Raw genomic sequence first — 26,962 nt, 5'->3', positions numbered from 1 at the left:
CAATGTGAATTTATATCAAAGGGAAGCAGAGGAGCTTAAAAGTAGGTTTAGACAGATTCTTGGAAAGTGAAGACAAATGAAATGCTACAAATCAGCATTTTCTGGGATATTGCTGCTCTTCAGTAAAGGCAGAGAGCTGCCAGACAGAATTGTGGGTAAATCAATGGCCACTTGGTGCAATTTTATAAATAACTAGGACTTGTTTTCTAAAAAATAAATCAGGTAAGATGGACCACACCTAAACAGCCAGATCATAAACAGGAGCTATTAATATAAAGGAAGGAACTGAGATTCCTTTAAATTAGAGATGGGTGAGAGGGGATCAGACTTTAATTATTGATGAGCAGTTTGAAGGCTGATCAAGAGGTGGGAGAGAAAACAGAATGCAGAAAGTAAACAAACATAAAAAAAACAATCTAAGAAAAATATAAGCTACAAATGAGTGCCTTTACCTGAATCCTAGAAGCATTCAGAACAAGATTCTGGAGGTCAAGGTGTTTGTAATAGCAGGAAATTAAAAATTAACTATTTTTATAGCTCACTTCAGAAGATAGAAATCAATTCATTATTCAGGGAGATAGAGAGTTCAAGAATAGAAAAAATGGGAGAGGGAAGCAGCTTTATATGTTCAGGAGAATTTGCAAATCATGGAAATGGATTTGCTGTCCTGGAGGAAGGCCAAAAAAAGAAATAGTCCTGCTCAATTTAACAAGCAGGAGGACAGGGCTAATTATAGGGGGGTCTTATACACAACACCTAGGCATAGTCAGAATTTTAAAAAAATTCCTTCTTGGAATGTGGCTGTCGCTGGCAAGGCCAGCATTTATTGCCGATCCCTAGTTTCCCTCAGAAGGTGGTGGTGGGCCTTCTTCTTGAACCACTGCAGTCCGTGTCGTGAAGGTACTCCTACAATGATGTTAGGTAGGGAGTTTTAGGATTTTGATCCAGTGACCATGAAGGAACGGCGATATATATCTGGTCAGGGTGGTGTGTGACTTGCAGGGGAACTTGGAGGTGATGGTATTCCCATGCACCAGCTGCCATTGTCCTTCTAGGTGGCAGAGGTCGGGGTTTTGGGAGGAGCTGCTGAGGCCACCTTGACGAGTTGCTGCAGTGCATCCTGCAGAGAGTACACACTGCAGCCACAGTGTGCAGGATGATGATAACATATATGATGAGGTAAGTATATTATGTACAGATAATAATAAAGTTACAGGTCACTTCAATCCACCCAATATCATTGAGGCAACAAAATCAGATCCAGTGCTTTGACACCAAATGTGCTACAGATCATACTTGGGGTAACTCATACCTGGTTCTTACAAATCAAGTAAGTAGAAGTAAGAGGGACGAGTGACCACAGTAAGATTACGTTTAACATTAGCTGACAATGAGCACCACAACAACAACTTGCATTTATATAGCCCCTTTAACATAGTAAAACGTTCCAAGGAGCGTTATCAAACAAAATTTGACACGGAGCCATATAAGGAGGTATTAGGATAGGTGACCAAAAGCTTGTAAGAGTTACATCGCGTTACACTGAATCTATAGCACAGAAACAGGCCATTTGACCCAACTGTTTATGTTCCACACGAGCTTCCTCCCACCTCTCTTCATCTAACCCTAACAGCATCTCCTTCCATTCCTTTCTCCCTCATGTGTTTATCCAGCTTCCCCTGAAATGCATCTATGCTAGTTGCTTCAACCACTCCTTGTGATAACGAGTTCCACATTCTTACCACTCATTGGGTAAAGAAGTTTCTCCTGAATTCCGTATTCGATTTATTAGTGACTATCTTATATTTATGATCTCTACTTTTGGACTCCCCTACAAGTGGAAACATTTTCTCTACGTCTACTCTATCAAACCCTTTTATTACCTAAAGATCTCTATCAGGTAACCCCTCAGCCTCCTCTTTTCTAGAGAAAAGAGCCCCAGCCTGTTTAGTCTTTCCTGATAAATATATCCTCTCAGTTCTGGTATCATCCTTGTGAATCTTTTCTGCACCTTCTCCAGTGCCTCTATATCCTTTCCAAAATATGGAGTCCAGAACTGTGCACAATACTCCAAGTGTGGTCTACCAAGGTTCTATACAAGTTTAACATAACTTCTCTGCTTTTCAATTCAATCCTTCTAGCAATGAACCCCAGTGGCTGATTTGCTTTTTTTATGGCCTTATTAACCTGCATTGATACTCTTAGCGATTTGTGTATCTGTACCCCTTGATCCCTTTACTCCTCTATTCCATTTAGACTCTTATTACCCAAGCAGTATCTGGCCTCCTTATTCTTCCTACCAAAATGCACCACCTCACACTTATCTATATTGAAATTCGTTTGTCAATTGCACACTCCATCTGCAAGTTTATTAATGTCCTCTTGTAATTTGCTGCATTCTTTAGCAGTATTAACTATACCCCCCCAGTTTGATGTGGTCCTCAAATTTTGAAATTGTACTTCCGATTCCGGAGTCCAAATCGATAATTTAAATTGTGAATAATTGTGGTGCCAGCACCGATCTTTGTGGAATGCCACTTCCCACCTTTTGCCAGCTTGGTCAAAGAGGTAGGTTTTAAGAAGAGTCTTAAAAGGAGGAGAGGTAGAGAGGAGGAGTGCAGAGATCTTGGTGGGTTGTAGAGCTAGAGGAGGTTACAGAGATAGGGAGGGCGAGGCCATGGAGGGATTTGAACACAACAATTAAAATTTTAAAATCGAGGCATTGCTGGACCGGGAGCCAATTTTCGGATAGTGAGCACGGGAACGATGAATGAATGGGGCTTGGTGTGAGTTAGGATACGTGCAGAGTTTTACATTTGTACTAGTGTTACATTTGGTTTTTGTTTGTGTCCTGCAGGCTATGCTGGACTCGACCACAAATTTTATACATAGAGGAGCTATTATACTATTGGGTGTATACTATAGGCCACCAAATAGTAGGAAGGACATAGAGGAGCAAATTTGCAGGCAAATTGCAGAAAGATGCAAGAACTATAGAAGTAATAAGGGGGGACTTCAATAATCTTAATATAAACTGGGATAGTAACAGTGTAAAGGGCAAAGAGGGGGAGAAATTCCGGAAACGTGTACAAGAGAACTTTCTTGATCAGTATGTTTTCAGTCCAACAAGGAAGGATGCAGTGCTGGGCCTTGATCTGGGGAATGAAGTGGGGCAAGTCGAGCATGTTTCATTGGGGGAGTATTTAGGGAACAGTGATCATAATATCATCAGATTTAGATTAGTTATGGAAAAGGACAAAGAACACTCAAATGTGAAAATACTTAACTAGAGGAGGGCTAATTTCAGCAAGTCAAATTGGAATCAAAGATTGGCAGTCAAAACAGAAATTATGCAATGGGAGATATGAAAGAGCAGATAGTTCAGGTACAGACTAGACACATTCCCACGAGGACGAAAGGAAGGGCATCCAAAACTAGAGCTCCCTGGATGACTAATGGCTCAATTTTGAAATGGTGGCGGGTTGGCAGCAGGTGGGGGGGGGGGGCGGTGGTTGAAGGTGCATGAGCAAACCCGAATAAACAAACCTTACTGTTTCTGACATGATCGCATCGTAATTGATGGTGATTAACATCCTCTCCAGAATTTGTGTCCGGCAGCTAGCCTGATTGATAGGCTGGCTGCCGTCAGTAGCTGCAACACGGGGGGGGGGGGGAATGAGAAAGAGAGAGAGGGAAAGTGGAAGATCCGAGGGGGGGGGGGTGGGGGGAGAGGAGAAGATCCGAGGGGGGGGGGGGGAGGGGGGAGAGGAGAAGATCCGGGGGGGGGGGGGGGGGGAGGGGGGAGAGGAGAAGAGGAGAAGATCCGAGGTGGGGGGGGGGGGGGGGGAAGAGAGGAGAAGAAGATCCGAAGGGGGAGGGGAGAGGAGAAGAAGATCCGAGGGGGGGGGGGGGGAAGAGGAGGAGAAGATCCGAGGGGGGGGGGGGGGGGGGGGGGGGAGAGGAGGAGAAGATCCGAGGGGGGGGGGGGGAGAGGAGGAGAAGATCCGAGGGGGGGGGGGGGGGAGAGGAGGAGAAGATCCGAGGGGGGGGGGGGGGGGAAGAGGAGGAGAAGATCCGAGGGGGGGGGGGGGGGAGAGGAGGAGAAGATCTGAGGGGGGGGGGGGGGGAGAGGAGGAGAAGATCCGAGGGGGGGGGGGGGGGGGAGAGGAGGAGAAGATCCGAGGGGGGGGGGGGGGGAGAGGAGGAAAAGATCCGAGGGGGGGGGGGGGAGAGGAGGAGAAGATCCGAGGGGGGGGGGGGGGGGGGGAGAGGAGGAGAAGATCCGAGGGGGGGGGGGGGGGGAGAGGAGGAGAAGATCCGAGGGGGGGGGGGGGGGGGGGGGGGGGGAGAGGAGGAGAAGATCCGAGGGGGGGGGGGGGGGGGGGGGGGGAGAGGAGGAGAAGATCCGAGGGGGGGGGGGGGGGGAGAGGAGGAGAAGATCCGAGGGGGGGGGGGGAGAGGAGGAGAAGATCCGAGGGGGGGGGGGGGGGGGGGGGAGAGGAGGAGAAGATCCGAGGGGGGGGGGGGGGGGGGGGAGAGGAGGAGAAGATCCGAGGGGGGGGGGGGGGGGGGGGAGAGGAGGAGAAGATCCGAGGGGGGGGGGGGGGGGGGGAGAGGAGGAGAAGATCCGAGGGGGGGGGGGGGGGGGGAAAGAGGAGGAGATCCGAGGGACGGGCACATCAGAGGGACATCAGGGGGGTAAAGAAAGGAAGATCGGGGAGGGAGATATCAGACATTGGAGCAGGGTGGAAAGGTAGGTTTATTTTGTGTTTTAACTTCGTGCAATTGTTTTTTAATTAATTTATGTGTTTCTTTTTGCCTGATCCAGCCCTGAATCAGAAGCTGTGGGAAAGCCGCCCAGGTATGTTAAAAATCGTTCTAACTACCTAATATGTCACCAGTAAAGTGCCTTAAGTACCTCAATGAGGTACATTTGGCTCTTCAACTATCATCCCACCGGCTTTAATTGCCGGCGGGACTTCCGGATTCAGGACGCCTGCGCGCACACAGGTGCATCCATGGGGAACTTGGAAGTCGACGGGTTGGAGCCGGGCTCCGAACCAGAATGGGATTTCCCTGATTTTCAGAGCCCCCCTGCCCCCAATGCAGCCACAATTTCCCAGAAAAATCGAGTCCTAAAGATATTGAGATTAAAATGAAACAGGAAAAGGAGGTGTATGATAAATGTCAGGTTCATAATTCAGGTTCTTAAACATATAAATAGTGTAAGGGTAGTCAGAGGAAGGATGAGGGCGATTAGGGACCAAAAAGGAGATCTTCTTGTTGAGGCAGAGGTACTAAATTATTATTTTGCGTCTGTCTTCACTAAAGAAAAGGATGCTGTCAATGTCACAGTAAAGGAGGTGTTAGTGGAGATATTGGATAGGATAAAAATAGATAAAGAGGAGGTACTTAAAAGGTTGGCAGTGCTCAAAGTAGGAAAGTCATCCAATCCGGATGGGATGCATCCTAGGTTGCTGACAGAAGTAACAGTGGAAATTATGGAGGCTCTGGCCACAATCTTCCAATCCTCACTCGATATGGTAGTGGTGCCAGAGGACTGGAAGGTTGCAAATGTTACACCCCCGTTTAAAAAAGGGGAGAGCGATAAAACCAGCAACTAAAAGCCAGTCAGTCTAACGTCAGTGGTGGGGAAACATTTAGGGACAATAAGCCGGGACAAAATTAATTGGCACTTGGAAAAGTACGGCTTAATAAATGAAAGCCAGCACAGATTTGTTGAAGGCAAATCATGTTTGACGAACTTGATTGAGTTCTTTGATGAAATAATGGAGAGGGTTGATGAGAGTAGTGGGTCGATGTTATGTATATGGACTTTGAAAAGGCGTTTGATAAAGTACCACATAATAGACATATTATCAAAATTGAAGCCCATGGGATTGAAGGGGCAGTGTCAGTGTGGATACAAAATTGGCTAAGGGACAGAAAACAGAGGGTAGTGGTGACCGGTTGTTTTTCCAGACTGGAGGGAGGCATACAGTGGTGTTCCCCAGAGGTCAGTATTAGGATCACTGCTCTTTTTGATGTAGATTAATGATCTGGACTTGGGTATTCAGGATATAATTTCAAAGTTTGCAGCTGACATGAAAATCGGAAATGTAGTAAACAATGAGAAGGATGGTAATGGACTTGAGGAGGACATAGACAGACTGGTGAAATGGGCAGACACATGGCAGATGAAATTTGATGGAGATTGTGATGTTTGGTAGGAAGAATGAGGACAGGCAGTATAAGCTAAATTATACAATTTTAAAGGGGGTGCAGGACCAGAGAGACCTGGGGGTGTACGTACACAAATCTTTGAAGGTGGCACAACAAGTTGAGAAGGCTGCTAAAAAAGCATATGGGATCTTTGGCTTTATTAATAAAGGCATAGAGTACAAAAGCAAGGAAGTTATACTAAACCTTTATAAAACACTGGTTAGGCCTCAGCTGAAGTATTGCATTCAATTCTGGCCACCACACTTTAGGAAGGATGTCAAGGCCTCAGAGAGGATGCAGAAGAGATTCACTAGAATGATGCCAGGGAAGAGGGACTTCAGTTACATGGAGAGAGTCGAGAAGCTGGGGTTGTTCTCCTTCGAGCAGTGAAGGTTAAGAGGAGATTTGATAGAGGTGTTCAAAATCATGAAGGGTTTTGATAGAGTAAATAGGAAACAGTTTCCAGTGGCAGAAGGGTTAGTAACCAGAGGACACAGATTTAAGGTAATTGGCAAAAGAACCAGGGGCCAACATGATTTAAAAAAATTACGCAGCAGATTATTATGATTTGGAATGCACTGCCTGAAAGGGTGGTGAAAGCAGATTCAATAGAAACTTTCAAAAGGGAATTGGATAAATACCTGAAGGGGAAAAATTTACAGGGCTATGGGGAAAGAGCAGGGGTGTGGGACTAATTGGCTAGCTCTTTCAAAGAGCCAGCACAGGCACGATGGGTTGAAAGGCTTGCTTCTGTGCTGTATCATTTAAAAAAAAATGTTGTACTGAGATGTCAGAATCATATTTTGTCAAGTGCAGATGATGTTACCAAGGACAGGGAGTTCTCATCTTTAAGCAATGCCTTTGCAAGACAGGCCCTTGCTGCAATATCATTCATATTTCTGACAAGCTTCATTAAACTTCATTCTAATTAGAGCAAAGTGCTTTTGTGCATAGTTTTGCAGTATTTTAGTCTTTCATGCTGAAATGTAATCTCAGAACTTTAGCGGGACAGGGCCATTTTTGAAGCTATTCAAGTCAGACATTATGGGCCCGATGTTAGCAGGGCTGCAGGTTCTTGGTGGGGGGGCTATCGGGCGCGTGGGTAACGCGCCCGGTGAAATTAGTGAGTTTCCTGTGCGATCGTAGCAGACAAACCACTAATTGGATCCACTTACCTGCTCCTCCGGGTTCCCCGCTGCTGATCTGCGCGTCGGGCGGGCTGCGCATGCGCAGTAAGATCTGTCAGCTGGAGGCGCTCTATTTAAAGGGGCAGTCCTCCACTGACAGATGCTGCAACAAATAGCAAAAATTACAGCATGGAGCAGCCCAGGGGGAAGGCTGCTCCCAGTTTAATGATGCCTCACTCCAGGTATCAATACATGGGGTGAGGAGGAGGGGGAGGACAGAGATCTTCCACCCGGTGGGCGGGAGGAAGCGGCCTGCCTCTGCCACCAGGAAGGCCTGGCTCGAGGTGGCAGAGGAGTTCACCAGTGCCACCAACATATCGCCCACCTGCATACAGTGCAGGAGGCGCTCCAATGACCTCAGTAGGTCAGCCAAAGTGAGTACACGTAGTCTTTCCCCGACACTCCGTCTGCCACAGCACTGCCCCCACCCCACATCTCCTTCGGCACTGGCAACACTACTCTGTCACATCACCCCTCATACCCACTCAAACCTCATCCTCATCTTACCTGCACTTGCTCACCTCGCCAGTACTCATCCCGCCACTACCACTCAACCCAATCCTCATACAATCTCATGGCTCTATCTCATACTCACCCTCTCATGCATCTCTTTCACAGCCAGCCTCACTCACTCAACCTGCCACTACCTGTGCTGCAGCCACAGGGCATGCATCACATATGTGCAGTAGGCAGCATATTGCAAACGTGTCGTGAGCATGAAGGGGATGCACAAGGGTGTTTGAGGGTTTGTCATGGGTGTTACTTATATTGAATTTCAGAACAACTCACATAACACATTATATTGGCACCACTACTGCCATGTCTTCGCCAATCCTGTCTGGTTTGTGCAATAATGCCCGCTCCTGAGGATCACTATGAGGACCCACCACTGATGCCACCCATTGTGTCACTGCAGAGTGGGTGTAGGTGTATTTGCAGGGCTCTTCTGCGCAGACGACTGAGAGACATCGGCGATGTCCCCGGTTGCACCCTGGAAGGATGCGGAGGAGAAGTTGTGGAGGGCAGTGGTGACTTTGACAGCGACAGGTAAGAAGATGGTGCTCGGGCCAGCCAGGAGCAGCTCGGCATGAAAGAGGCTGCAGATGTCCATGATTACATGTCGAGTGACTCTGAGCCTCCGTGTGCACTGCTGCTCAGAGAGGTCCAGGTGGCTCAGCCTCGGTCTATGGACCCTGTGGTGAGGGTAGTGCCCTCTGCGACGCATCTCTCTCTGCGGTAGCCCTCCCTCCTGCTGTACAGGTGGATGTGTCACAGCACTCTGTTGTGGAGCTCCACGTGTCAGAGGTGGACGGCGTGGATGGCAAGGCTGGTGATGCTGTTCGCCCTCCGAGGAGGTCATGACTGCAGCTACGGCGGCCCCCATCCGCAAGATATACATCTGAGGGGGTCCGCAAGGTAGGTACATGTCTCCAGACCCCGGGGTAAGTGTGCAGGTTGGTGACTTTGACTGTCAGGAGGCGGGTGGTGGAGGCCAAACTTTGTCCCAAGTGACGGAGTGGCCTCCTGCAATGGGTGAGGGTCTCCCCCACTACACCTGTCAAATGGACCTTTGCAGCTGCCACAGGCTGACAGCTGCAACACGTCCATTCGACCTGGGAGTGTTTCCCCCAGTGTGGGAAACAGTCCCATTTTGTTCCAAAATCCCACATAGTCCCTTAATCAGGTCAGTTAATGACCTGAAATACCTAAATAAATACTGTCAAGTGGCATCCCGCTGGCTTTAATTGCCTGCGGGATTCCCACCAGCGGGGGCTGCGCGCACACGCTGGCGCGTCAGCGGGGAACCCGGAAGTGTGCGGGTTCGGGGCGGGCTCCGGTACCGCGCCGGGATTCTCCGATTTTCGGAGCCCCCCCCCGCGGGAAACGCAACCGATAGCGGGTGCTAAAATAGAGCCCTATAAGTTCAGTCAACTTCTTTCCTGAGCTGATCCGGTCCAATCCAAAGCATGTACATCTCTGAAAGCACTGAATGGGAATTGCTGGAAGATAACATTCATTGCAGCCATATCAACGTGATCCCAACTGAATGCGATTTCCACTGTAGCTGTGATATCAAAGCAGACTAAGCATAAAAGGCGCAGTGTTATACTTAAAGTGAGTCTGCTCCTTGAAAGCAAATTCATGGTGGGCTTACAGAAAAGGGTCAGAGGTCATTAAAATGCATTAACTCCAAGATTCCAGAATGGATGATGATTAAAATGATCAGGTTGCTAAGCCTGTTCAGTTAATGCCGAGCTTAATTGCTGCTTTCTGATATATCTTGGCTTACTGCCAGCAGCTAGTTACATCATCCAACCCACAAGATCTTAACAATCATAATTAAGTGCCAGAATTGGCCAGAAACTAGGTCTTTGACCTCCTGTATGGCTTTGTGTAGTAAAACTCACCATAAAGCTGATGGAAAATGGTGAGTACAGCTTAAAGCAGGAGGAAGCCCAGGTTTACAGTGAAAGATATGGAACATCTATGCAAAAGGAAATGCTCAAGAGGGCTTCCGTCTTTGGGACATCGATCAACCTAACAAATTCTCACTCGTTGAGGCAACTGAATGCAACCTTAGCAAAACAACAGTTGGGTGCAGGTCCACAAATGATTTAAGAATGTTAGAAAAACCTCCAAGAGAAAGGACTGAATTAAAACACAAAGCTAGGAATACAACCTGAGGAGAATCCAGGCAGAGTATGAGTTGTCATCCATTCATGAGAGGATGGCCAAAATTATACCACCTGAACTTTTAACAAAGTTAATACAGCACAGAACACATGTAGAAAAATGTGAAGTAATACATGTGGGAGATTAGAAGGAAAGGAAATATACTTTAACTGATAAAATTTTAAATGGTGTGGAACAAAAGGACGATGGTGTTCAGATACACAGGTTATTAAAGGTGGCAGCACAAGAAGATAAGGCCATTAAAAAAAAGGCTAACAGAATCCTTGGTTTTGTATCTAGAGGCACATGTACAAAAACAAGCAGGTAATGTTGAACTTGTACAAGACTATAGTTAGGCTGCAGTTGGAGTATTGTGTTCAATTCTGGGCACCACACTTTAGGAAGGATGTTAAGGCCTTAAGAGAGGGTGCAGAAGAGATTTATTAGAATAGTACCAGGGATGAGGGACTTCAGTTATGTGGAGAGACTGGAGAAGCTGGGGTTGTTCTCCTTAGAGCAGAGAAGGTAAAGAGGAGATTTGATTATAGGTGTTCAAAATCATGAACGGTTTTGATAGAGTAATTAAGGAGAAAATGTTTCCAATGGCAGAAGGGTGGGTAATCAGAGGACACAGATTTAAGGTGATTGGAAAAAGAACCAGAGGCGACATGAGAAAAAAAAATTACGCAGCAAGTTGTTGTGATCTGGAATGTGCTGCCTGAAAGGGTGGTGGAAGCAGAGTCAATTGTAACTTTCAAAAGACAATTGGATAAATACTTGAAGGGGAAAAATTTACAGGGCTATGGGGAAAGAGCAGGGAAATGAGACTAATTGGATAGTTCTACGAAAGAGCCGGCACAGGCACGATGGGCCGAATGGCTTCCTTCCGTGCTGTATCATTCTATGATTCTAGTGTGCAGATTTTTGGGCACCCCATTATAAGAAGGATTTTTTAAAAAGTAACGGAAAGATGCAGCATAGATTCACTGGGATATTACCAGGGATGAGGGGTTACATTTATGAAGAGAGACTTGAGAAGTTGGGGCTTTTTTCACTGGAGAAGTTTAAGAGGTAATCTGATAGAGGTTTTCAAGATTATTAAGTGTTACGATTAAGGTAAATTGTTTCCACTGGTTAATGAGGCTGTAACGAAGGGGCACAAATTTAAAATAATCAGAAAATAAATTAAAAGGGGAGGTTAGAAAAAAATTCTTTACACAGAGGGCGGTTAGAATGTGGAATTGTTTCCCGCAAACTGTTGTTGAAGCAGCATCAATTAATTCTTTAAAAGGAAATTTGATACTTGAAAAGTGAGGAGAGTGGGATCAGCCAAGGTGAGTGATGTGGAGCAAAACACTAATACAAACATAATGGGCTAAATGGTCTATTTCTGTAATGTAACATTCTGATTCTTTTTAATATTTATCATTCTACAGATGAGCCAAGGCCATCTAAAATCTCCATGACCTTCACCTGCACTACATACTACAGCCACTCTACCTCGCAGTTCCAATCACTGGAACTCTCCTTGCCACAACCACCAACACTGCAGGCACCACTTTAATAATTGTAAACAATTTTACAACACCAAGTTATAGTCCAGCAATTTTATTTTAAATTCACAAGCTTTCGGAGGCTTCCTCTTTCCTCAGGTGAATGTTGTGGAAATCTTGAGGAAGGAGGAAGCCTCCGAAAGCTTGTGAATTTAAAATAAAATTGCTGGACTATAACTTGGTGTTGTAAAATTGTTTACAATTGTCAACCCCAGTCCATCACCGGCATCTCCACATCACCACTTTAATAGTCCCTGTAACTTGGAAACAGGTGTGTGGCAAGCTGCTATGTGAAATCCGACATTTACAGTGGGTTTTCCACATCCCCAACTCATTCAACTGCCTGGTAAGTGGAGAGTCACTCTACATACTACATAGATGGTAACAGTTATACTAACTCCTTTGTACATTGAAGCCCATTCTGAGACAATGGAATATCCAGAAGATATCTTTCATATTAAATACAATCACACTAATGCTCAAAGCATCAGGCTGTTTTCTCACAAATCAGTTTGCAGTTATTTATTCCCTTCAGGACAACATCAAGCTGTGATGGTGTTCCTTGTAGGACTTAATGATGGGGCAAACAATCACAACCGATTAACTCTGCCTCCTTCTTGCAACTTTAAATCAACAACTTTAAGTGGTTCTGTCATCTATGTGGATTTGGCAATAATACTCCTCTACCTAGGCAAAGGTGATTCATCCCCTTTGGAAATGACATTAAGATACCAGACATGCTTAGATGAACTGTTCCCAACAAGTAACAAATTAAAATAGCCATGATCACAAGCTCCAACAAATAATAAAAATAGAGTCTTCTATGAAATGAAACAAGACCAATGTCTGATCTGTCACACATGGGCTGGAGAATATTGAACATTCCATGACCGAGATATACGGTGTGCTGGAATTCAGATTGGCTGCACCCATTTCATTATGGAGGCACTGTGAATCCTTAACAAATTCAGCACCATAGAGGCAATGCAATTTTGATGAGTGAATCAAATAGATTAGGGATAATTCTATTTTGATATTAGTGGAATTGGAATCTGACATTAAAAAGAGAATGAAAAATGCCTTGTGGAATCTAGCCAGTGAACAAAGCAATAGACTTAATTGGCCAAGGAATAAGGCCAAATGGGCCAGCCTTGCTGCGCTTTACAACCATTTACACTGGAGTAAACATTGCATTTTCTCATTAATAAATGTAAATTGAAGTCAGTTCCCGACAACATCTTTTTAATAACAGATGTTGTCATTTTCAAGGATTTAGAGGGGACAGGAGTGATCAAAAAGCTGACAGGTTGGTTCTCTTCACCACAACTATTCACAACAGAACTACTTTCCTTTCAAGAAAATATTTCTTGTGAAAACCTCTTGAAGACAAATGGTCACCTTTTAATGAGTTTGGAGATGATCTCAATGGTAGGCATGTATCTGCATTTGGCTTGGCTTTTCGGCACTAACAACTCCTCATTAAAAAGAGATGTAAATGAAAAAAGAAACCATTTCAATCTTAATGAAAGGATCAGGAAAATTGAATTCCTTTAGAACACTTTGACTGTGGGGTATAAATCATGACAGTTTTGCCTTGGAGTTCACTTCAATTGGGACAGACAATCTCAGATCAGCTCAGACCAACCAAAACATTATCAGAATGCGGTAAGACAGGAAGTCAGAGAAAAACAATTGCCCCAGGCTTGATTTTCTGATCAGGTACACCCAATTAATTGGAGTAAATCGGGTGGACTCGACTAAAAAATTGTGTAGAGTTCCATCATGCCAGATCTCCATTCACTTTGCATTATACACAGCTACAGTGATTGGGGAATGCTGGTATTGAACACAGAAAGGTAGGAGCTTAATTTAAATTATTAATTTGGAGGTGGGATGTTCTGGTGGACAGGACATCTGTTCCAAATGATTCCCATGAGAAATGGTTGCTAGGAATTAGCTGAGTGTCAGCTATTTTAATGGACCCAGTAAATAAGTTGGTCCTGCAGCTTTAAAATTATTTCTTAACAGTTTTTATTCATATTTCTTTCTTACTGTCAATAAGGCTCTTTATGCCAGTTGGTGCACTATTTTGCCTCCCTTACTATTACTGCCACCAATGGGCTTCCCAATGGAAATCACCTTAATTGAGGTTTTTGAGAGAAGAGGGAGGAGCAACAGTGAAGGAATGCCAAGCATGAAAAGTACTCTGTGCCTAGCTGCTATTACTGGCACTTCTGCATCTTCAGACCAAGGTAAACATCACTTTGGCAAATAAATAGTGCATGTGGAGGGTCCTATTCCCAAGGGAAGCTAAGCCAGTAGACACAATGGCACCACTAAGATGTGAATGCCTGACTAACCCTCCTCACAACCTCCTCATGCAACAGCACCACCACGTCAACATTCAATAAACAGGTGGTCGGGCGTTGGCTGCTTCATCATTTGCCTGAAGACTCATGCTTTCACCTTGGGTTTCCTCTCCTTTCATTCTTGCCTGTCTCTTCTTAGTCCTCAGCCCCTTCAGCCTTGAATCAAAGCCTGCCAATGAGTTGAAGTGCCTCCGAGCCTTTCCTAAGGCTGTAAGAATTTTTTTGCCCACCCACTCTGACACTTATCCTTAATTATCTGCATCCCTTAAATTTCACCTACATGCAGCACTCATGTATCGCCTTCACATATCTGTACGCAAAGCTAAACATAATTGTGATATTGAGCTAACTTTGAAAAATTAGGTGGAAAAAATTTCTCTATACAGAGGGCGGTTAGATTGTGGAATTCTCTGCCATAAACCATTGCTAAAGCAAAGTCCATAATTTAAAAGAAATGGAATTAGATAGTCACTTGAAAAGAGGATTCTTAAAAAGATATGGGAGTGAGCAGGAGAGTAGGATTAGACTAGGTGACTCATGTAAGAAAAACATCTGCTCAGACTCAATGGGTCAAATGGATTGTTTCTGTGCTGGAACATTCGAAGATTCTATGGAGTTTAGTCTTCCTCAAAGCAAAAAAAAATGGCTGAAGCGCCTATGGGAAATATTTCAATCTGTGCAAGATTCTGAGCCATCATGACATGCAGCCTAGACTGTTGAAAGAAATCAGAGGCGCTCTGGCCACATTTTTTAATTCCTTGTTAAATAAGCAAATTGTGCCATTGAACTGGAGAGTAGCTAGTGTGACACCTTTGTTCAAGGAGAGAGAGAGAGAAAGAAAAATAAAGCAGGTAACTATAGACCAGTTAATGTAACGTCAGTTGTGGTTAAATTCTTCGAGAATACGAGATAAATTTACTGAGCATTTAGAAATATATGGGTTCATCTAGGTCAGCCAACACAAACTAAAAGAAAGTTGTGTTTGAAAAATGTAAGAGTTTTCTTTTTGAAGAAGTCCCCATTCTACAAAAGGGCATTAAAAGCATAAACTGCGTGCAGTGTAGATGATGTCAGGGATAGGAAACTATGAGGCGAGATGTGAGGTATTGGAACTCTTTCCACTAGGGCAGAGAATGTTAAGAGGAAATTTAATAGAGGTTTTTAAAATTATGAATAGCTTTGATGGAATGAATAGGGAGAGAGCAACAAGGGATTAGGAGAAAGTTCTTTACTCAAGAGGCTTGTTGGAGCATGGAATGCTTTGCCACAAAGAGTAGTTGAGGCAGAGACCACAGCACCTTTTAAGGGAAAACTGCATAGACATTTGAAGCAGAGGAAGATACAGGACAATGGAGAGACAGAGCTGTGGGATTAGTTTTGGATTGCTCTAGCATAGAGCAATCAGACACAATGGCCTTCTCCTGTGCTGTAAACGTCAATGTTCTATTGGCCTATACAGGTACTCCCTTGGACATGGCCACCTCCTAAATTCTGTGCTTGCACCTCAAGCTCATCAAGCTTCTCCTCAGAAAGAAGAAAGTCAGCTAGGTCCTGGTCTGCATTAGCTGAGGGACTCTACGAAAGTGGTATTGTTGCTGTACAAAGGTGCTGGTTTGACCCATCTGCAACTCACTGCATTCTTTTGAGTCCAATAGATCTGAACGTTTATATAGGACTTCTCCAAAGGGCAGCTCCAATCTGATGATCTGACTGTACTGACACTTAACACTGAATGTAATGGGTTCACAGTCCATGGCCATTTTTCCTTGCTTCGTTTACAGTCTGCTTCGGATGTACCTTGAGCCCTGATGAAATCCCGCTGTTACTACGGTCGTTTCCAACTGTCCTTCCCTCTGCTTCCCATCACAACAATCTCACCTGCTCGAAGAATTCATCCATGAAGTGATCCCTGTCCACGTTAACACTGACTTCATCATCATCATCGCTGTCCTTTGCCTGTGAAAGAATAAAGAATAACGGTTACACACAGCCCACGTCAGGAGTATACCGACTGAACAAGAGCAGCACCATCCATAGCCCAGATCAGAAGTATACTCACTGAACAGGACAGCACCATCCATAGCCCAGATCAGAAGTATACTCACTGAACAGGACAGCACCATCCATAGCCCAGATCAGAAGTATACTCACTGAACGGGACAGCACCATCCACACAAGTCCTAAAGATCTGAGCATCACCATCTTGATCTTTACATAGTATTATTAATTGCTGTGAATTAATTATTAATTGTTTAATTCCGTCTTTCTAGGGTTTTCTATTAGGAGTTGACTGGCTAAGTCCGACAGTGTCAGGGAGATGGATTTACATCAGTAGGGATACAGTCAGTAACACAGGGTGCTAGCTTGGAAGGATTATCTTTCCACGGTGTCTGAGCTGGCACACATTCCAGTCTTTGAAGCATGCATTTCCATAAACGGAGAATAAAAAATGTCTGGACAGATTACAAGAGTGAGGTCTCATTAAGGAATTTAAACACTGGTTGAATTTTCCCTGTTGAAGCCAGAAGTGAGATTGCAGCTATAATCCCTCCCAGTTCTCCATTTATTAATATAGACATACTGAGGAGCTCCTGTAAATGTATTACTATGGTTTTAGTCGCAGCTTTGACACCAGCACTGGCAATGTCTGACATGAGACCGCGATTCTGCTTCATGTCATTAAATCTTAAAGAATTCCATAGGATCATAACAAAATGCACAGTCATAATAATCAAAGGTTAATTACTGGGAAAGAATACAGTCAGATTGACTACTTTACTCGCTATTACTAATAAAATACAGCAGTGGGGTTACAAAGATGAGTGCAGGGTCCTCCCTATTAGCTTCAGACGCTAATGCACTTGGTTAGTTCTCTAGCTCTTGGTGCAATGATTCAATTTTGAGGACTGCATTGTTAATCAATGCCACATTAATAGGCATGAGAGCTAGATATTGATAGAATGCTTGAGGTCTCTGGAAATCGTCACAGCAATGAAGTTTAGTGCATAGATCTGGAGATGTACACACTTGCCAGCACTGCTGCTCAACCAACAGTCAAACCCAGGATGCTGAATTGGACTTACTGACTCAGACAGGATGGAGGGCCTGGATTATCAGTGGAGATACAGTCACTAATGCAGTGAACATATGGGCACTGAATATCTGTAATCCCGCTCCGCTTCTGTACCTACGGTGGAGCAGAAATCACATCCCACCTGATTCCATTGGAGTGTCCAAGGTCAGATCATTTACATAAGTCAGGTGGGCATCCATGTCAGTATCAGTGTATCTTGGGTACCTGCTTTTGGAAGGGGGAAGCAAAATGCACTCTTGAAGATATTGTGCAAAGTGAGTGGAAGCAGGTTGATAGTGCTGCAAATTTTCAAATCGGCTCTCTTTATACGAAGGTTGATTTCAAGGTTGCTGCTGTTGTTGATTTCAAGGTGGCAGGATTCTAGCTTCTGGAATGTTCCAGATCATGATCCCAGTCTGGAACACCCCGTGGGCCCCACTTATTCCGCTTCATTGAACTAGATGGCGGTATCTTTCTAGCATCTAGTTCGTTTGAGACTCTAAAAATGGGAGCAGTGAGAAGTGCTTTCAGGGGATAGAAGGAACTTCCACACACCCATCCCTGCCCCACAGGAAAGCCCCACGGCCTGTTCTTCAAGGCAGACACCCAGCATTACTGGGCCCCACCCCTGCCATACTTTGCCTGCTGGAGAAACAGCATAGGTGCATTGGAGGCCCCAAGAAAATTCGGGGCCCCAATCACTAATGTACTAGAGATGCAATCAGTAACATAGAGCACTAGCTGGGAGGAGTTATGGAACCTGTGTGAAGGACCTTGATTATCAATAGAGACAGTCACTAATGCAGGATGCTGGCGGGCAGGAGTTACTGAGCCCGACATCAGTAGAAGACAACTATTTTCATGGTGATGGCATGAACCAAGGATCACGCCATGAATCGGTGGCTAACAATGCTCAGTTCTGAAGCCCTCAGGCATCCTTGTGAGGATCTGTTCTCATCAACAACTTCACGTCATGATGTTACTGAAATTTTTCTGGAGATAAACAAAAGGGAAATTGTACCCATTATCAGTTATTGCAATGGCAATGGCTTCTTAATTGGTCAGTGCTGCTATTAGAACCTGGAGTACTATGCACCATCTCTCCGCTCCACCCTGGGGCATTGTGCACCAATTCTCCTTTCCTCTCCGCTGTGGGGCATTGTACACCAGCTTTCTTCTTTGCCCTGGGGCACTGTACAATAGCTCCCTGCTCCGCCTTGGGGCACTGTACACTACCTCTTTGCTCTGCCCTGGAGCATTAGACAGCCTCTCACAACTCTGTCTATAGTCCAGATTACAGACCATGGTAACATCATATTTTACAAAGTTTATGCATTAAATCTGTCAACCAACCAGTAGCAAGTTACATGTAAAAATGTTAATTTTACAATATCCAAAATCACATTTAGCATTAGACCCAGTGTTTTATTTTCAGCACTTAAAACGTCTGCTTTGTGAAGATATTTAGGTGGATTGTTTGTAGGAAACAGTCTCCATCCCTATCCCAGAATCCCGCTGTGCCTCTATGTCTCGTCCCCAGACTGCCTGTGCCTTAACTACACGCAGATTGCAGACAGGACTCAGCAGAGTTGTAATGAGGGTTGTGTAATTATGTTGGAACCGTTGCAAAGGTTATCGGAAATAATGAAATTAGTTTATGACAGAAATCTTAGGAAGGTAAAGATAACACTACTTTCCCAACCAATAAATCTGGGAACCATCCAGTCAGGGTGATGAATATATTGCTGCAAACTGACTGCAGCCCTTGGTCTCTCTGCATCACACTGTCTGCAGTAAGCAGCCAATAGGAGCAGAAATGGCACACTCGATTAGAGGACAGAGGTTAATTGCGTCATCCATCAAATTGTTATCAGTCACTCTGATTTAGGGCAGGTTGGAGTAGGATCAAGTCGGCTAGTGTGAGAAGCTTGCTTTTGGAGGCACAGGATTAGTCGGAGTACAGATATTGAAAGGCTGATAGAGAACGTCGCAGGCACGTTAATATCAGTGTTCACAGATCACATCATGGCTGCTGTTGGCCTCTACCTCCCTCAAACTGTCACTGTTAAACTTGATGCAGCAAACATACCTCAGAATTGGGCACATTACAAACCCACTGAAATCAATCACCAACACACACACAGTTACCAACTGAAATCAACCACCAATAGAGTTATTGACCGAAATGAACCATCAATACACTAAGTTACTGACTGAAATGGGCAAGATGGGTATAGAGGGATATGGGCCAAGTGCAGGCAATTGGGACTAGCTTAGTGGTATAAACTGGGCGACATGGACATGTTGGGCCAAAGGGCCTGTTTTCATGTTGTAAACTTCTATGATTCTATGATTCTATGAAATCAGCAATACACACACGGTTTCCAATTAAATTCAACCACTGTTACAAACTGAAATCAACCACCTCAAAAACTGTTCCAACTTGTCACTTGTCAGTGTTCTACTCTGTTCCTTATCCATTCAGTGTTAAAAATATCTCTGTCTGGCAGACAACAGAGAAAATCAGTCTCTTGCTCCTGGACTCTGCAGTGCAAGGCTTCATGTGGATCATGTACTTCATGTCAGAGTGGAACACACTTTTCCAGCACTAGATGTGGATGCTGCTTCACATCAATATTCCTGAACAAAATGTCCACATACACACCGCCAGTGCTGAAGATACACACACTGTGGGCTTTGGACACTGGACATTCTTGACTCCATGCCACTGTCTGGGGCTCTGTCCCTCCGACAGTTCAATGCACTTAATTATTTGCTGAACTAAGGTTCATTTTGAGAACAAACATTTCCAGATTAGGAGTTAAAGCAATAGGGTAATTCCTGCAAGATAAAGAATATAACAACCACTTTGTTCTCTGCAAAATGTTTAGCTACCTCCTCATAAAATTCCCAGAGACTGGTGAAGGATGGCCTATGGTTTCAAATCTATGTTGGCTCTAATGCTAAACTTTGCTGACATCCTATTAAATATTACTGAGCATTCAAACACCAGGGATTGAGAGTCTCAGGCACCATTACTGAGCTTGAAACGACAGGCATTGAGAGTCTCAGGCACCATCATCAGCTGAATACTTTGTTCTCATTAGCCAAATAATCTAACCTTTAGAAAAAAAAACTTGTAGATACATATCAACCAACCCGCAAACTGATCAAGTCAATACTGTTGGTGTTGTCAGTTGAGTGTGGACAGGCAAGTCAACCGCATGAGGGGAGGGTATTACAGCCAAACGTGCTGCTGCTGTTACCCAACATCTGTAAACATGCACATGCACATTCTTACTTCCAAGAGTAACTGAATAATGATCAGGAGTGGGGTCCAAAGCAATTTTCCCCTCACTAATCCAGGCATACCCAGGACAATTATATGACCTACAGTCATCCTCACTAAGATAAACTAGCTCAGCAGACTGGGACCTCTCTAGTCTGTATAGCTCAGCTACTTACTGCTGAAATCCACCTCACCCTGGGTATAGCTCATCTGCTTAATTGTCCTGATTTGTTTGACCAATGTTTTATATTTTTAACTGCAGATTTTCTCTCAACAGCAACTCTCCCCTCCAATCAGTGAACAATACACCCCCCGTCCAATCAGTGGACTCAGCAAGCCCTGTGTGCGCTGGCTGGAGTGGATCCACTCACCAAGCTCAAGTTGGCCCGTTGGATTGTCCTGGTCCCTATCCTGAAGGGGCTGAGCTGAGTAACAGTCACCTGAGTGCACATTTCAGCCACTGAAACTGACCCAATGCTACAAGCTTAATGTAAGTGCAATGGACTAGATTCATTGCAGCCTGTCCCTACTGCAGTGTGGGAGCCGAGACTCCTCCTGCTTTAATCCAGGTCACATTAATGAACCTCACACACCCAATTTCTGCTGCATGGCATTGAGTCTACAAGGTACCTTCATAGTTAATACGCACGGAATCATTTCCATCTACCACTCTCGCATCTGAATTGACAGGCCTCTCACCAAGGGCCAATGTAACCGTGACTTTTCCCCACAGCTTCTCATAAAAAAATGTTTACTTAATTACAAGGAAGTATTTTTCCATCATTTGCACATTTTTGCTGACCAACTTTAGTCGATGAAGCATTTATTGTGATGCCACTTGTTTCAATTACTTTGGTTTCTTGGAATCCCTGCCTGACACTTAAGGCCGCCTCCAGCATCTGATCAGTTTTATCTGTGCTTGGCCAAGTTTCATGATTAGGAAAGAAGGAATAGAGCAAAGAGAATTGTCCCAGCAACCTGCTGCTTCCAGAAATCCATCCTGTGAAGGCTCCACCCCACCCATTTCAGTGTCTGTGGGAATGTTCTGTAGAAATACTCCCTGATCGCCAGAGGGAATTTTTTTAAAACTGCAGAATATTCATTTATTCACAGAGATCTAACTTGTTTTGCATGATAAAAAAATCTCTGCATTATATATTTTAAAGTGAAATTTAACTGGGTCAATCAATGCCTTGTTTCTTTTTAATGGATTCCCAGTAATTCCCTGCAGGTCAATGTGCAAAATTATAGTTTGACAATCAAGTGTGATGCGATGGGGGGGGCTGATGTTAAATAAGTCCTCTACAATATGGTTGAAATCCATGTTCCTGGCTGGTTTGTAAATGTCACTTCAAAAGGGTTCTTTATAAGCTGTTTTTGTGGCTTGTTTAACATGTTTTGCAGATGACAGATGTTATTTCCTGGGCTATTCATTGGGGGAGAGGAGGGAGAAAGAGGAACATAGGAACAGGACCAGGCCATTCAGCCCCTCTAGCCCATTCCGCCATTCAATTAGATCATCGCTGATCTGTACCTCAACTTAATTTACCCGCCTTTGATCCATATCCCTGGATACCCTTACCTAAAAAAAAATCGATCAATCTCAGCCCTGAAAATTTCAACTGACCCAGCATCCACAGCCTTTTGGGAAGAGATTTCCACTACCCTTTGTGTGAAAAAGTGCTTCCTGATTTCACTCCTGCATGGCCTAGCTCTAATTTTAAGATTGTGCCCCTTTGTTCTGGAGAGATGTGGTAGACTCCCTTCCATGTTGGCAGTGCTGCTTTGTTCCACAGGTACAGAAATTGACTAAGGAAAACTGTCAGGCAGTGTGTGAGTCTTCGAGCCCTAGTCTAATAGTTTTGTTCAATTGTGGAGGATGTCTTTTGATCTTCCTTTCTTTCACCTCAATATCAAAGGGAAGAGGGAGAAAGATATAACCTATTTTTCAGTTCTCTTGTTGGGAGTTTATGGAGGATGGGAGGCCAGCATTAGGTTAGTTGAGTTTGGATGTGACAAAAGCAGCAGATGTGCAGAGACAGAAGCAGAGGCAGGCAAATGGAAGTAATTGGTCTTGGTGATGGATATGCTATGGAGGGGTTTAAAGCTCAGCTCAGAGTTGAGCAGGATGACAAGATTACAGACAGTCTGCTTTAGCCTGAGCCACTGGCTGTGGAAGGGGATGGAATCCATGGAAAGGGAGTGAAGTTCATGGTGGGGAGTGAAGACAATGAGCTGGAAAAAGTTGTGACTCATCCAAGACTGGATGTCAGACAGGCAGTTTGACAGCACAGAAGCAGTCGAGGGTTGAGAGAAGTACAGCTCGGTATTATCAGCATTCATGTGGACACTGACCCTCAAGTCTGTGAAGTTGCCAATGGACAGCAAGCAGATAAGGAAGAGGAGAAGGCCAAGGATGGATCCTAGGGGATCCCGGAAACAATGGTGTGGGGGAGAAGAAGTCATTGTTAGGAGGTGCACTGTGTTCAAATAGGTAGAAATGGAACCATGCAAGGGGAATCCCATTGAACTGAACAGCAGAGCAAGGCGTCTGGAGTATCTGGATTGAATGCAAATTGTTCTCTTACATCTCAATTATTCAACTCTATAGCAAGCATTCCCCCTCATGATACCATTACAGGACTTCTACTTATTCTGTACAATTAAACAAGCAGCAAGAATTTGCTCCAATTACTGTGCCTAATACATTTAGGAGATATGTATAATGAATGTAACTTTGCTCACAGAAACATGGCTGCATTGATGGAAAGTGCCATGTGCAGGTCTGAATAACAATGCAGAAAATAATAGACGCACAAGAAGCAGCCTTCACATAATGAAGGTGTGTGCAGAATCAAACGATTATAGGGTCAATAACAACTAGACCTGGTTCTAACACCCAATCACCACTTGCCAGGTACAGTGCGTTCTGAATGGAACTAAATTAACTGGTCACTTGAAAAATATTCCATGAAGTTTAACCAGTGGAAACCAATTTGTAAGAAAATCAATAGAGGGCCAGTAATAAGGGGGTTATGACCAGGGCTGAAGGCTCCACAACAGGGAAAGAAATAAACCATGACACATCAGTGAACAACAGAGGTGACCAGTCTGGAGACAGTAGAGAAAGAGAGGCAGAGAGGGACTGGGGGGAGAGGGGACAGTCACAGAGAATGAGAAAAGCAGTGATAATCCACAGTTTGCAGGGGATGGGGTGGGGGGGGGGGGGAAAGAAGAAGAGATGGTGGGGGGTGGGGGGGGGGGGGAAGAAGGAGAACACGAGAGCAAGCACAAGAGACTCAAGACCAGTAGGTGAGGGGCACTGATGTTCACAAATTCAGGAGTTGCTTTTTGTTTTGTTTTCCCAGACTCAACAATCCCAGGAAGTAACTTTGCCCCTCTCAAGGAGCTGTGTGGAGTTCTCAGGTCCTTCCTCCTGCAACAATAATCAAAGATGGAAATAACTTCTCAGGTGGAGCTTTGGAACATTGTGGGTTTTATGTTTTGATAATAAACCAAACATTTGATACCTTGTGAGTAATGATAATCTGCAGCTCATGCTTATGTTACCACTGTCTGTGTCTGGCTCCCTGCTGTAAACTTGCAGCTGTGTGGCCTCACAACCCTCAATGTTAAAGGTTGAACAACACTGTTCACCACCTCAGTGTTTTGTTCAACCCCAAACTCAATTTCCGACTTCATAATCCTCTCCATCTCAAAGACTGCCTAATTCCACCACTGTAACATCGCCTGCCTATGCCCCTCCAAAACCGGTCTGCCACTGAAACCCTCAACTATGCCTTTGTCACTTCCAGACTCAATTACTCCAAAACTCTCCTGACCGGCCTCCCACCCTCCATAAACTTCAGCTCATCTAAAGTTCTGCTGCCCGTATCCAATCCCACACTAAATCCCACTCTCCCATCATACTCATTCCCACTGACCTACATTGACTCCCAGTGCCCCAACACCTGAAACTTAAAATTCCAATCTTTGTGCTTAATTCCTTCCATGGCCTCACCCTGCCCTATCTCTGCAACCTCCTCCAGCCCTACAACACTCTCCCCCCACACACCCCATTACTACAACTCCAGCCTCTTGTAATTCCTCCTGCTATTGCCCTACCATTCATCTGTCTAGGCCCTATTCTCTGGAATTCCCTCCCTAAGCCCCTCTATCTCTCGCTCTGCCTACCTGCCCTAAAAGCCATCTTTTTGACTAAGATTTGGGTCACTTCTCCTAAACTTTCCCTCTTTGGCCAAGCGTCCATTTTTCCTTACACCTCTGTGAAGTGACTTGGGACATTTGTCTACGTTAAAGGTGCTATATAAAGGCAAATTATTGTTGTAAAGCCAAGCAACATTGTAAGGTTGAGTCCAGATGGAACAATCGATATAATCAACTATGTGTAACGTGGGAGACTCTCAACATTATCCCCACTTTCGAATGTGAAACGGTTCATAAACCCAAGCTTACAATCCAGGACCCCTCAACAACATGGTCCTGGATTTCACATATCAGCTTGAGGAAGCCCTTCCATTGTATGCCTAAGAGTTCTGAACCATGACGGAGAACAAAAGAGTTATCTAACTGCTATACATATGGGAAGACAAGATAATGGGGGAAGGGAAGATTGTGTGGGCAGTCCCACGTTTCTAGTGACCAGTTCAGAGGACAAAACTGCTTAATATTTGGCAGCACTTGGGATTAATTTGGCAATCTCATTCAGAATGGCACAAGGATGGGGCTAATGTGGGATACTGGACAATCACACTGGTACACTAGAGGGGACTTTCTGAAGTTGGAGTTAAGGCACGTTTGAGTAGTGTAAAAAAGATTTACATTTATATAGCACCTTTCATGACCTCAGGATGTCCCAAAGTGCTTTACAGCCAATTAAGTACCTGATCTGAGATTGATTGAAGGGATAGTAGAGAGCTTTTCTAAGTATTTAACCAATGCTGCACCTATGTTGGGGGTGTTTGTTCAGGAGGGTGTCTGCTTTTCTCATCCCTGTGGAGCTGAGTCAAATCACACTTGTGATTACAGCTAATAGAAAGCAAGAGGCTTATCGAGTTAAATCCGGATAAACCCTAATCCAGGATTTACCCAGAACTGGGTTATGATAGGGGCAATAAAGAGATCTAGTGCAGGGTACAGACGATGTACACAATGAATAAGTCTCTAATTGAACTGACTGATCACAGCAACAATAAGATGCTGCATCGCATGAGGTCGTTCCAAAATGCTGCAGCTAATTTGCTAAAATGTACTGGCAGGATGATGTATTAACGTCAGGCTCCCTGAATAGCAGCTCAGTCAGATTACCCTCAGCCTATACATATGTCAATTGCTGTTCTAATAAACTAAAAAGCAATTTCCATTTCAATGTCTTATTATCACAGCGGTGGCCTCACACTGCCAACACTGCACGTAGTGTGGCCCGCCCCAGGAGGTGGGTGGGTGGGACATGCTAAGAAATCCCTCAGCCTCCAGGCAGCCAACAATGGGCACCAGGGGAAACGGATTGGAGACAAGAAAATAAGCAAGTTGACAACGGGCAATGAGTGAAAGAGTCAGGAAGGGAAGAGAAAAGATCAGGTAGAGTTGTAATAAGCAAAGCAAACTCGACTGTGTCAAATATTGAACGGCGGGGGGGGGGGGGGCGGGTGGAAGGAGGGAGGTCGGGGGAAGAGTAATAGAAGGAACCAAGCATAGTACAATGGGTGACATACTGAGCAGGAACAGTCAATTTGGCTGCATTGAAATTTGTCTCATTATCTTCCTCAACTGCAGGAGCGACAAGAGCTGATGGGCTGAAAATCTTATTTTTCAAAATCACGCCATTGTTCTCAGTACATTGCATCTGCAGGGGACAGTGAGTCTCACCATAGTGGCAGTGGTGGAATAGGTTCCAAGTTTACCATCACTAGGAGTGGGATCCTGTGGTTGGTGCAGGAAGCTGCACATCATTAACGTGCCAAAAAGAAAGATTTTCTCATTTCCCACAAAATCTTGACAATGCCATGCACACACCATTTATGTAAGGGAGGAGAATCCTAGTGGCTTTAGAGTGGTCCTCCATTTGAATTGAGCCTGTCTGATCAACAGTCTCAGCACAAAAGAATGCTGCTATGCTTTGCACTATTGTCTAGTAGGACGGGCAGGGACTACGTTCTTCATCCTGTGCCAATGTTACTCTAACAACTGGTAGGAGGTGTCCAAGTGCAATGCTGGAGCAGTTTTCCATGCCTCCCTTTGGAGCTGTGCCCAGCTGCCTTTTGGGGCCTCCACATGGTGGCATGGATGGGATTGTAAACTCATCATATGGGTAATCATGGATGCCAACCTTGTGTGACCTCATATTTCAATTAAATGCTTTGGACCATATCCTGACAGAACAGAAGCCTTTAATGCCTCTCCCTACCTTCTCAGGATAATTCACTTCTTCAAACAATGAACATTCATCTATACATTTGCTCCTGGATGTAATATGATGGAATTAACAGCAGTGGATTTCCAAAATCAAATTCAATCCTTGAAGGGTTAACATCAAGCTACAGATTTTTGTAATCCTAGAAGGTGAATGATGTCCA

The 26,962-nt window shown here is 44.6% G+C and overlaps 1 protein-coding gene across 1 annotated transcript in view; it reads right to left on the bottom strand.

Annotated features, from left to right (window-relative positions):
* LOC137299254 (syntaxin-1A-like) overlaps positions 1 to 26,962 on the bottom strand; it is a 194,812-nt gene that overhangs the window by 161,160 nt on the left and 6,690 nt on the right. Inside the window, exon 2 of the mRNA XM_067967917.1 lies at positions 15,883 to 15,960. Within this exon, the coding sequence (XP_067824018.1) occupies positions 15,883 to 15,960 (78 nt within the window). The remainder of the gene's footprint in view (positions 1 to 15,882; positions 15,961 to 26,962) is intronic.

The sequence above is a fragment of the Heptranchias perlo genome, chromosome 28 (assembly GCF_035084215.1).
Source record: "Heptranchias perlo isolate sHepPer1 chromosome 28, sHepPer1.hap1, whole genome shotgun sequence".
NCBI classification, from domain to species: domain Eukaryota; kingdom Metazoa; phylum Chordata; class Chondrichthyes; order Hexanchiformes; family Hexanchidae; genus Heptranchias; species Heptranchias perlo.
Note: the sequence above shows the minus strand (reverse complement) of the source record. Positions and strands in the feature narration are given on the sequence as shown.